Source organism: Polyodon spathula, chromosome 19 (genome assembly GCF_017654505.1).
Source record: "Polyodon spathula isolate WHYD16114869_AA chromosome 19, ASM1765450v1, whole genome shotgun sequence".
Lineage (NCBI taxonomy): Eukaryota > Metazoa > Chordata > Actinopteri > Acipenseriformes > Polyodontidae > Polyodon > Polyodon spathula.
The window spans coordinates 22693607-22705839 of NC_054552.1; the positions used below are offsets into that span (position 1 = coordinate 22693607).

At 41.0% G+C, this 12233-nt stretch overlaps 1 protein-coding gene across 1 annotated transcript; it reads right to left on the minus strand.

The window, feature by feature from the left end:
- Positions 1-644: 644 nt before the first annotated feature.
- On the minus strand, positions 645-12017 carry LOC121294883 (beta-hexosaminidase subunit alpha-like). The gene is made up of 14 exons (XM_041219040.1): positions 11576-12017; positions 10755-10883; positions 10114-10179; positions 9841-9887; positions 9240-9350; positions 8901-9002; positions 8616-8748; positions 5690-5870; positions 4798-4884; positions 4512-4584; positions 2701-2881; positions 1601-1691; positions 1404-1511; positions 645-1026 (listed from the first exon to the last, which is right to left on the minus strand). Exons 1-14 carry the CDS (start codon positions 11886-11888, stop codon positions 963-965), a joined length of 1686 nt encoding a protein of 561 aa, XP_041074974.1. The 5' UTR covers positions 11889-12017; the 3' UTR covers positions 645-962.
- Between the last annotated feature and the right edge of the window lie 216 nt (positions 12018-12233).

Here is a 12233-nt window from a genome sequence, read left to right on the forward strand (position 1 = left end):
GCACAGACCCCAGCATTTGCTATGCTGTATGAGCTAGGGTCCATTTGCAGAGCAGACAAATTTATCTAAATATTACCCAACGCAATCAAGTACCGGAAAGTACATTATATTTGACCCATCGTGTATATGCACAGATTTGGCTACAACTATAGGCATTACTTTCCATTAATCCATATTTCATAAAAATAAAATTAAATAAAAAGTTTTCCTGAACTTTGTCATAGTTTCATAGTAGGAGCTTGCTCCAGAACACACTGGGGTCTATTTTAAAATATAACCACAGCAGATCTGAATACTGCCTCTCTTTACATTAGTCCAGCTGGTGTTTATTCTCAGGGATGGGATTTGTTGAACCTCCTATTGTCCTCACTGAATACAATAACAATGCTGTGCAAAGGAGCTCCACGATGGAGCAGACTGTTAGGACTGCGTTCTCAAGAATCACTCAAATAAAAACCAATTACCTGGGGGGTTTGAGTAGTAAAAATTCATAAAAACGTACAGTATACAGATGATTGCCTTTCAGTATCATGAGAAATCAAATATTAAAATAATTTTTATATTTTGCTTTATACCCCCACTGGAAAAGCTCAGTGAAGCGTGTGGAAAAACAGGGTCATCTAAAATGAAGAGGGAGGACCACATTAAGGCCGAAAATAAAGGTAGAGTTTAATACATGTTGATGACTCCTTTGTCCAGATATAAAATGTATTAAAAAGTGTAAGGCGCACACACACACTGGAAAACATGCCCCCCCAATTTAATATTCCTCATCCAACCATAATTATTACACAAGTAAAACCAATTGAAAGACAAATTCATATCCCTCATTCCTGTTAAATAAATGCTGGCATTGCACACTTGTTTTCTTCCATTAGCCCCACTGTTCTGTACTGTACTGTACTGTACTGAACTGAACTGAGTGGGGTCAGTGCAGTCGGTAGGCTGATTAGAGGCTTCCTTCAGATCCCCTCATACTCGTGATCACAGTAACCCACAAACAGGGGCTGAGCTTGGATTCCACGCCTGACAGAGACAGACAAAAGGAAGTAGTGTGAATACAGCACTATAACCAACACTCTACAAGGACACAATCCAGTGTGATACAGCGTTATAACCAATACTCTCCCACTATAACCATGTTCACTGCAGCATCTCCCGACAATTGGAGAACTGAAGGTCAGCGGGTGTCCCATGAAAAGGTAATTTTTAAAAAGGCAGTGAAAGTGGCATGAATTTAGATTATTATTATTTAAAATTGCATACTAACGCTAGGGTGGAATTAATAATAACTGAAGGTTTTATTGTTATTTCTTTTTAAATGCTCGGGTTCTAAATGAAACATAATGCTGGATTTGTCTTAGCTTTAAGAAGACCCACAGAATAAGCATCAACTACATTACCTGAGCAGCCTGCAGCGAAACTCTGTCAGCCTGTCGTACGCCGTGTCCAAGTTAGAGGTCTGTGCTTCATTGCTCCACAGTCTCTCTCCAACAGCACCGGCTCTCGGCCTTGAATTTTAAAAAGGAAATACAAAATACACTGTGTAGTCTTTAAGGTCCACATTATGTTAAATCTGAGTTAGATGCATTTGTCTCACCACAGCCTGGGCGTCAGGTTCGTGGCATCAACGTATTCTCCCCACATGCACGCCTCTCCACCCATCACCAGCTTCTTCTGCTCAGCCGTACCTGTGGAGAAGGAAAAAGGAAAACAGGCAAGTGAAAAATCAAGCAACAGTATTTTTCAAGTAAAATACACATTGTATACTGTGGGCAAAGGTTCTGTAAGGTGGGAATTCTAGAAGTCACAACCATGATATATTTACTATGACAGTTGTTTCAGATAAAAAAAAACAGTAAAGTAAAAAAAAACAAACAAACAAAAAAAACACTAACAGCAGTCAAGGACTGAATCTTTGAAACATGTCAAATATGTTTTTGACCACTTCTTTTATAAGAAGAAAAAAATGGTTTAATTCCACTAGAGGGCAACAGTACCAAAGGATTTTACAATAAGCTCAATCAAGTAGATGCCAGCTGCTGTACAGCGTGAGTAAGATGTGTATAAAGGTGTACTGAAACAGCCAGCATCAACACACAGCATGTTTTACCAAGAGGATGGGGGTAACAGAAAGAACAGTATTGAATGATATAATTTCAACCTTTACAATTGCCGGAGTATGAGTGACTGAGTGACTCAAACTAAAGATTTTAAAAGATGTGCTCCTTCTCAGTGTGGACACTAGATGACACTGTTTCTCCATTTCATTCAGATAGTGGCATAATATTCTGTATTTCTATCCTGGTTTAGATACAGAAACTGCTTGGGTCCTAATTCTACCCTGCACTGAGAATCCATTCTTACTGAGACCTGAATGAGTCAAATCAAATAATCAAAGTACATATTTGTCCTAATGTGTTCCTCATTTTTTAAATATTCCAGAAAGAAATACGGTGGAATAGGTGTTCGAGGTGGGGTTGTTTTTATTCATTATTAAACAACGGAAGAAGAAAACCAGGTGATTTTATTTCAAGGACGAGATTCGGTACAGTATGAACTGTTCTGTCTTATCGCAGGGTGACAGGTTTTGGAATTCCAATGAAAGTGACTGGCAGATTCCCCTGGTCGTGTAATTGTGGATGAACGCTGTAATGCCCCAGATGGCCCATGCAGAGAGGAATCTAGAGCAGCACAAACCATTGAAGCCGAGTGGTTCTACTTTGTAGGTCTCCATCCAATCCTGCCCATAAGTAATGGTGTTTAGATACCAGGGAGCCGACAGCAAGACCTTGAAGCCCCCTGCTGTGACGCTGCTCATCTCCTGGCTGTACTGTTCTTTATTCCCCTTCCACACATGGACCACCGTGTCTGCAGGGACCTGGGGGCAGAAAACACAGAGCTAGCCCTGAAACAATACCTTCAAGATCTAGCTTATGAACCTAAAGAACCTGAAAAATTAGCAAGCCAACTTTCTTCAACATTTTAATCAGCTGTTATAAAGATGTAGTTTAAAAACTATTTTAAAGTATGAAATACAGTACACACAGATAGACAGATGTTGCCAGTTATGCGGAATACCTTCAATTAACAAATGCACATCAGGTAAATCTACAAAAGACTGAGGTCAAGTAGACAAACCAGCCCTTGTTTACATCTGCACCAGGGAACTTCCACCAGCAGTGTGAGTTAGAGGGATCGAGTTCTGCCAGCCTGCAATGTTGCCTGGGGCTGACTTAGTCCCAACTGAAATGTACTAGATCTCGATCTGCTGCTGATGGAAACGAAGGATTACAAATCGCTTTCAAGGGAGTCCCAGTGGCTGATGGAAATGAAAGGGGTGTACTGATGTACACAAATGAAGGAGGTGTAGCGCTGCATGCAAAGTTGCTAGTTTTAAAAACGCAAGCTTTTATTCCTTTTAGAAAAAAAAAGCCGCTCTTCTGCTTTATGAAAAAAATATGTTTAATTAAAAAATATACATATATATATTTATTGCATTATCTGTTGCTTGGAGAATAATGATGTGTGTTTTGGTGAAGAGTTGGAAACCACCGTACTAATGTATTGCAAAAAGACAACACAAAACAGTGCTCCACCGCAATATCACAGGGTATCAAAACCACTGCACACAGGGACTAACCCTTAAATCCCAGGGAATCTAAAGTGTAACAGTGGGTCCAGTCTTGTCCCTAGCCAATGAGATTGAGATACCAGGGAAAGGCTAGGATTGCACGCTGCCCAGCCTTAGTCACCCTGTGCAGCTCACAGTGGTAGCAGCTGCCCTTCCACACCTCTACCACTGTGGAAGCGCTGAGCTGAAACAAAACAGCAGCGGTCAGGAAGGCACTTTGCACACTGCAAACCAGTTTGTGGTGTTTTTTTTGCATTGATAATCCTGTGATCATCGTGTTTCTAACAGCCGTCCAAAATGAAAAGGATCAGTGTCACTGCTACCAAAATGTTGTGTTCCTCTCTCTTCCAGTAGACAACTGATTTGTCCATAAAGAGATGCTGGAAGAGGAATGGTTGAAGTGCCATGTAATTAAACAGAAAATAACAAATGATATCAGGAAATGTCTTAATTTTTGCCTCCCACAATACTGGGGACTAACTCAGGCCAATATCGCAATTAATGGAAGTTAAAACATGATTGAAGACTGCGATCATTTTTACACTGTAAATCGAAAATGTAAACTGTAATTACTATCCAACCCTTAATAGGTGTTCAGAAATACCTAGTTTGCTCAACTAATTATATGTTTGTTCTACTTGGAGATCCTGCTGCGTTAATGATGTGTACAGCAAAGGTGGGTGGGTGGGTGGGTTCATATTCGTACTAGGAACTCTCACTACAGACAAGAGGTCTAGAATCATATTTTTAAGCCTGTCTATGGTTGTAATGCATGGTGGCAGCCTTCAGAGTTGCTCTTCATTCAAATGGATCTAAATGGTTGTTCACTGGCATCTGTTAGGGGGTTTCAGTGTAAAGGATATTGTGCTATACTGACCTTCACTGCATTGTCAAACACCTCCTGCCACACAAGTGAGTTCTTGTTTAGCGCCGTTACAATCTTCACCAGACTGAAACACAAACAGCAACAGTCAGATCCACCTTCAGGGAACACCATACAGGTATATTTAAGACCACACAGTGGTCTACCCAACTTACTTACTTATAGCAATGCTATTACTAGACGAAGGTAAAGATTCAAATTGTGGGTGTGTTTCTGAAATTAAATTCCCTACTGCATATAGGAAGGCGAAAACCCTGATACACATATTCCTTAAACCTACTTCTCAATGTAAAACGATTCTAGTTTTCTGTAGTCGGTCCCAAATCCCATTTTCTTCATAAATTGCTGGATATCTGGGTTGGATTTCCTGGAGAACAAAAAAAAGAAGAAGAAAGCGTGTTTTAAAAGGAACTCTTTAATATGTTTTACTTTATTTGTAAATTGTTATATTATATGCAGCACCTGGGAATACCTGTGCTATAGATACCATGAGCTCCAGCAAATGCTGGCTGCCTGTTCTGTTTCTGTACCTTTTCCCTTGGCTCAGGTTAAACCATCATGGCACCTCTACTCTTCTACTGTAGGCAATTGTTCTGGACGGATAAGTGAGCATTTGTTGAAATCTGAATTAAAGTCTGCTCTCCAGTATGGCTCATAGAATCATGCCATTGTCCTTCGATCACAGCCTTGTCTTTTCCATTATGATTAATACTGACTGGCAACAGAGAAGTGCCTCTCTTTGTATCACACAGGCATTTCTAATTCTGTCCAGAAACTGGATATTCAGTACAATATACAAAAGATTTAAAATAAAATGTCTATTTTACAACCAATATGTATCTTTTAATAGAGATCACCACTGTATAACATTCTACACCAGTTGATGGAAAGAGAACAACATTACAGCTGGACTACCAAACACAACTGTTGCTTAACTAGGACACACCGCTTGTAGATCGGAATGTGCAGAGCATACTTCTACAAAAATAGCCTTACAGCGGGAAAGAGAAGCATTGCTGCAAGACTCAACAGGCCAATGAAACAGACAGTGAGTAAACAGGTCCTGTTACAGACCAAGTTAGACGTCATCAAAACATTGACATAGCATGTGGAAGTCCTGTGCTTGCGTCACTGCTTGGAACACTTTGTGAATAAAGCACAGTGTACTGTACCAGCAGGCGAAGTTGACTTCATCCCCTCCCAGATGCAGGTAGGAGTCTGGAAACACCGAGCTGATTTCATCGAACAGCTTGCTCATGAATTGGTAGGTGGTGTTCAGCATTGGGTTGACAGGTCCGAACGTACCCGAGGGAACTGACCCTTTGTAGCATGCGGTCAGCAAACCTGGCTGTCCTGGGAACACAGAAGCACAACGAGACGTTTGCAAGCTGGGTACTCTGAGAAAGAAGGTGATAAGCGCGTTTCTGTGAATCCACAGTTAGAAAGGACCTGCACCACTGCTATCAAGATGTTTTGTTTGTCTCTCATTGTAACGGGGGAGATCTGTGCTGACTCTTCTGGTGTGTTCATAGTGCTGCAGGAAGAGGGCAGCAGCCTTACAATATCCACCTGTTGGTCATGGCAGTGAGGGTGTGTGGGCTTTCCCTCTGAGTGACTGAAAGGCAGGCCTTGGGGGGGATTGCTGGCCCTATAAAATAACGTTCTGCTGTTCCCTCAGCTCTGCCCCTCTAAGAAGTAACAAGCTAGCGGAAGCTCTGGTCCAGGACCGAGAACGGCTGGGAAAAAAACACAGAAACTAAAGAAACCCAAAGAGAAGAAAACAAAAATAGTGGTAGCGGGGAAACCTTGGGCAGACCCCATAAGTGTATAAACAGCAGGCTGAAGGAGCGGTGAACCGTAGGATGGGGACACAGGTTGTGCGGGTAATGACGGCCGGGGTAAAGCTGCCGAGTGCAGCACCTTTTCTTTGTAGTTTTTGATTACTGTCTTTTATTTTCTCTTTTTGATTTTGCCTTTTGTTATTATTACTATTTCAGAGCACTTGTGAAACACCAGAGTATCTGTTTACCTGTGGGTATTCCAGTGGACCTGTTTACCATCGTTGGTATTCAGGCCACAGGCAACAGCGCCCTCTGCGGACTAAAATAAATCATCGCAAATACCAAACAAAAGAATAGCTTTGTCCCACGTCCCGACTGAGGTACTGTCGGGATGCCATTTGTCCTGATTTTTAGTGTAAATGTTGAAAACCCAGGTGTAAAATGTGACATTTTCATTTTCTTGTTAGGAAATTTCAGATATGTGGCTGCTGTACTGTCTCACGGTGCAACAGCATACTACTGGCTTAGGGCATGTTGTTTGAGTGAGTTGTTTGCATTTCAACTATGCGGCTATCCAATCATGTTAACCTGCAGTTTTTCTTGGTGCGTGTGCCTGTGAGTCCGGTTTTACTGGCGAAGAGTCATGTTGGCTGGTGTTGTTGACGAGCCTGTCACTAAAAAGCAAAAAAGACAATGCAAGTACCAAACGCAGTGGGGAAAAAATGAATTCAATCACATGTCTATGGTCAAGTCATCCAATTAGGATTAGGGTTATAATTAGGATTTCACAGACATTTCGCGGAACTGTTTAAACATTAAATACAGCTAATATTTCAGAGCACTATAAAAACCTAAAAATAGTGGTAGTTGCTTCTTTACTGAAACAGAGTGCTGTCATTGGTAAAGGCAAACAACCGTTACTGCTGCCGACATTCTCTGTCTGGTGTGGGCCTGCCCATACATTGAGACTGCACGTCTGCATCCACTGAATTGGGTGGAAGTGTAAGGCAAAGGTTTGCCAAGTTATACAGATGTGGAAATCAATTAGAAACAGTCCCAAAACTCAGTTACCCAAAGGTGTCTGGCATTATTTAATAAAGTCCATATATGCAGCACGTTCGTTGTGATGTTATTTGTCCCAAGTTGTTATTTTATCAGTACTACGTCAAAGAAAACGTGCCTATTGTGGTCTAAAATTCTAGCTGTGTTTAAAAAGTAAGCAGCAGATTGTACGAACGGAGGCAGCAGTGCTTGATTGTACCTGTAGTGCTGATTTAACTTGGGTACAAACAGCACAAGAATACCTTTTTTTGTCTGGGCTGACTTTCCAGTTTGTTTTCTGAAAGCTGTTTGTTTTACATTCTGTTCAGCAGCCTTTGTAGTAGCCATTTGTTTAATGTGTGATTCTAATGCTAATATATATATATATATATATATATATATATATATATATATATATATATATATATATATATATATATATATATATATATATATATATATATAGATATATATATTTTTTTTTTAATTACATTTCTCTAAGTTTTTTTTTTTTTTTTTTGCCTAAATGCAATGCACACAGGAAGGCGAAGGAATAAAAAAAGCCTATCTACAGAAAGCGTTGCTTTCGTTGTGCAGTAGTTCATGAGGTTTCTTTCCTCCCCGACTGAGTGTCCTGATTTTTCACTCTTGCTATCTGGTCACCCTATCTGGAAATAAAATTCATTGAAACCCTAATGTAAGAGAGAACAGCAGTGTGGCTTTATTTTAAAAGGCCAACATGCGTAAAGCAGGCCAAACCAGAAAGTGTGAGAGAAAAAAAACTACTAACTCGAGAGAAAAATTCACAATTAATGGGAATTAAAAAATGATTTAACATACAGTGACCACATCCTGGAATGAACTACAAACTGCAAATATTTAATGCCACGAATATACATTGTTACCAATCCCTCATAAAAAGTCTGTGTCATATGTGTCGGGTACACTGTGTAGTTATGCAAGTGTGTTGCCTTTCCTGCTGCTTGGCCGGTCTAGACTATGACATGGAGGCCTGGATTAAGTATGAGTTTGGGGTTTCAACGTTATTCAAGCTCAAACAAACCAAATTCCTCCATTTGTGGTTGAACAACATATGCTGGAGAAAGGGGTTCCAGGGCAGGTGTCATGACCACAGCAAAAGAAGAGCTGTGTAACTTACGCCCCCCCCCCCCCCCCCCCCCCCCCCCCCCCCCCCCAATTAGTGCTTCCAGTGCAGCACATTTCAAACACAAACGGAAAAAAAAAACATTAATAGGTGTAAAATCAGCCCACTTACCTTTTCCCCAGGACTGTGTGTGCCCCGGGGTATCAAATTCGGGAATAACTCTGATCCCCCACAGCCGGGCATGTTCTATCACCCGCTTGACGTCGCTCATGGTGTAGATGTGGGTCTGGGGGTGGAAGGCACCCTGAAAACAACAGGTCACACATTCATGCCAAGGAAGATCAGTGCTCCAGACTCACGATACAGAATGCGCACACCTTAAATTACTTCCACCTGCCACGCCTGGTGTGGATCAGTAAAAAAAACCTTAAGTGGAGCATGAACACCACAACATACCTTGCTGCTGAGGTTGGGGAAAGTGGGGCTCTGGTAGGGAAAGGAGGGGTCATCCACGATGTGCCAGTGAAACACATTGAACTTGTTGTAGGCCATAGCATCCTGAGAAAGGAGGAAATTCAAAATTCAAACACACACACACATAAAAATGTTTTTTTGAATTTCTGACATTTAACTTATTGGGGTGTATTTAAGCCATCTTAGTCGTTTGTCATAAAAGTATGACAAACTGAGCCATTGGTCTCCAATTCCCTAAATCATTTTTTGTCACAGAAAAACATCTCTGACAAGTTGTACAAAATTAACAGTTGTTTTGTGTCCTGAGCTTAAGTACATTACCAGAGTCTCCAGGATGGAGCGCACAGGTAGGTAGTGTCTGGAGGTGTCCAGTAGGAGTCCTCGGTGTGGAAACCGGGGGAAATCTACCACGTCTGTCTTGTTAATGTAATACTGGGGAGAAAATGATAGAGGAAATTCATTCCCTATTACTGTCAGTGCTCAATGAGAACATGCTACACAGTGCAGGCACACGTCAATACAGTACTGCTACTGCACCCCAGGATTCTAACATGCACATGAGTTTAAAGGCTACTATGTAGTGTGCTTTGCTTATTAGGAAACTAAGAGCTTTTTTTAAGAACCAATCCTAAGAGAGATCTATATAGTCCATACTCAATAAAGTACAACAACAATAAAATAATACCAAACAGTTAAATACATTCAAATTAAAAAAAAAAAAAAAAAACATAATTACACATTTTCATGATGCTAACAGCACATTTAAACCCAGAGAGGCTTGACAACAGAGACATATGTTTTTGTTGACCATTGTTGTTGTTAATGGTAGACCGTGTTTAGGGCCACAGTATTTAAGAAAAAAAACAAAACATTTAACCTAAAAACAGTATTTTACATGTTGTAAATTGCAGACAGTACTTACAGTGCCTTCTTGATCCTGGTAAACAAGCTGGCTGAATGTCTCCAGGCCTTAAAAAAAGATGAATGAAAATTCAAAAGGTTACCTGACATGTACTGCACTGTACAATACAGAAGATGCTGATTTATATGACAAGTACTGCACTGTGCAATACAGAAAAAGCTGCTGCTGAAGCAGGTCGACCAATTAGGTTTCAACCTTCAGCTCGGCTGCTTCAGGGGAAAGGCTGAAGTGTACCCTGACAGACTGATTTAGAAACGGACTAAAGGCTTTTACCTCTGAGCGCTCCCCATACCGACACTGCAGATAGGCTTCCCAATCCATCAGCAATACTGAGCTTATCTGAAACACAGAAACAGCGGGTCAGTGCAAACTACAGAGTACATTCAAACAAGCAGCCACACTGTTACAGCAGCAGGATACTGTTTTTGGAGGAGATATTACTGTCAGCGTAGATTCCAAGACTGGCTATTGGTTTGGTTTATTGCAGGTTTTATGAATGAATAAGAAATTGCCATTGCCCAGAGAAACAATGGGGTCTCTCAACTGATCTAAGTGGAGGCTGATCTAAATTCTGCAGTTGTTTCAAGCATTAAAAGAAGGGGCTTTGCGAAACCACCAAATCTATAACAGTGTGCAAGTATTTTTAGTGTATTTTTTTCTTTGAAAGTAAATAAAATGACATGTTTGGTCCTGTTTCTATTTAAAGAGTGGGTATATTTAAATCTGTCACTTAAAATCAGTTCAGTGATGTGGTAAAAAAAAAAAAAAAGAGGCTAAACTATCCTTTTGGTGTTCCAGGTCAGACAGTTGCGATGTAGTGACAGACTGCTGTGGTAGTCGTGCAGTAGGAGTGAGTACACACTTTATTCCTTAAATGATGAACAGTGTTCCGTTTTGGGTAGGTAAATACTTACAGTCCTCTTTAGAATTGAGGTCTGGAAATCCATCACATCCATCTTTCTGCACATTCACCACCAGAGCTGTGAGGGGCGCACTACCAAAGGAGGACCCATCCGGAGACACGGAACCCGGCTTCTCGTTCCCTGCAACAGAACATTGCAACAGGTTAGTCACGTGGAACTATAAAACTAGGTGCGGGTCCGTCCACGCGGGTCGTTTGTTTCCAAACAATGGTCTTTTTCTTGTAACTTAACGCTATGCTAATGACACTAAAAAAAAAAAAAAAAAAAAAAAAAAAACACACTACAGTTATACGACTGTGTGATGCCAAAGCTTTAACATTTGAAAAGGGATACCGGTATTTACAGAAACGACCTTGTCAACAGTTTTACATCATCAGATATATATTGCTATACCAAGCCAAATTAGTTTCTCTTAGCACTGTGACAAAGGCCTTTACATTGCAACCTACAGAAATATAATATAACTGAGAAAACGCCTTCTTGACGCAGCAATATGTTTTAAAAACTCGTGATTACAAGGATTCCAGAAGAGTTTTGACACCAAAGTTAAGACCAGAGGGACAGGTTAAAATTAAAATAGTCCTCGTGTCAAACACACACACACACACACACACACACACACACACACATATGTGTGTGTGTGTGTGTGTGTAGCGTGCATGGGGTTAGGCAGCAGCAGAGCTGGTAGGTGACAGAATCACATAAGACATAAGCCCGATATACGCTCCTTGCAATAGATTTTTAATTAACCTAAACATATTGGTAAGAATGCAATTAATTTACTTTCATAATTTGTTTTTAACTCGCGGTACCTGTTAGGGGTTTTCCTTCGCTGTATCCGGAGAAGGTGAGCCTGGAGTAGCTTTTGAAAGCCGTATCGAGGACCGTGCATCCCGGTTGGACTGCAGACCCTTTGTCATATAGAAAGTTGAATTCTCGGGGACTGAGTGGGTATCTCTCTGCCGAAGAGGCGAGACTCTGTGGCAGTGGCCACACTCCCTGAGCCGGGGGAACGATCGCCAGCAACAACAAAGCGGCACAGGACAGCTGAAGAAAGTCACTGAGGAAAGACTGGCTTACTTCGGGGGCATTCCAAGAAAAATCCCTGTTTTTGAACATCGCCATACAGCAGGACGGGGACACGGTAGCTGGGATGATTTGTGCTGAAACTGGGTCTTGTTAGACTGAATGCACACAGTTTGGTTTGCAGGGAAAAAGTAACCAATTTCAGCTTCCTGGTCATATGACTCAAAACACACAAGCAACTTAATGTTCAACCCCCAAATTAAAATATGGATCATGTGACTGCACATATGAACGCGCTGAACACATTGCAAGAGATTGGAATCTAGATCTCATACTGTGAAAGAACTAAGTTTTTCAATTAATTTAAATGAGAAAATGTATCTTCATGCGAGTGGCTTACTTTCTGTGTGTGAACGGCGAACTCAGGCTGCTCGGCAAGGGTGT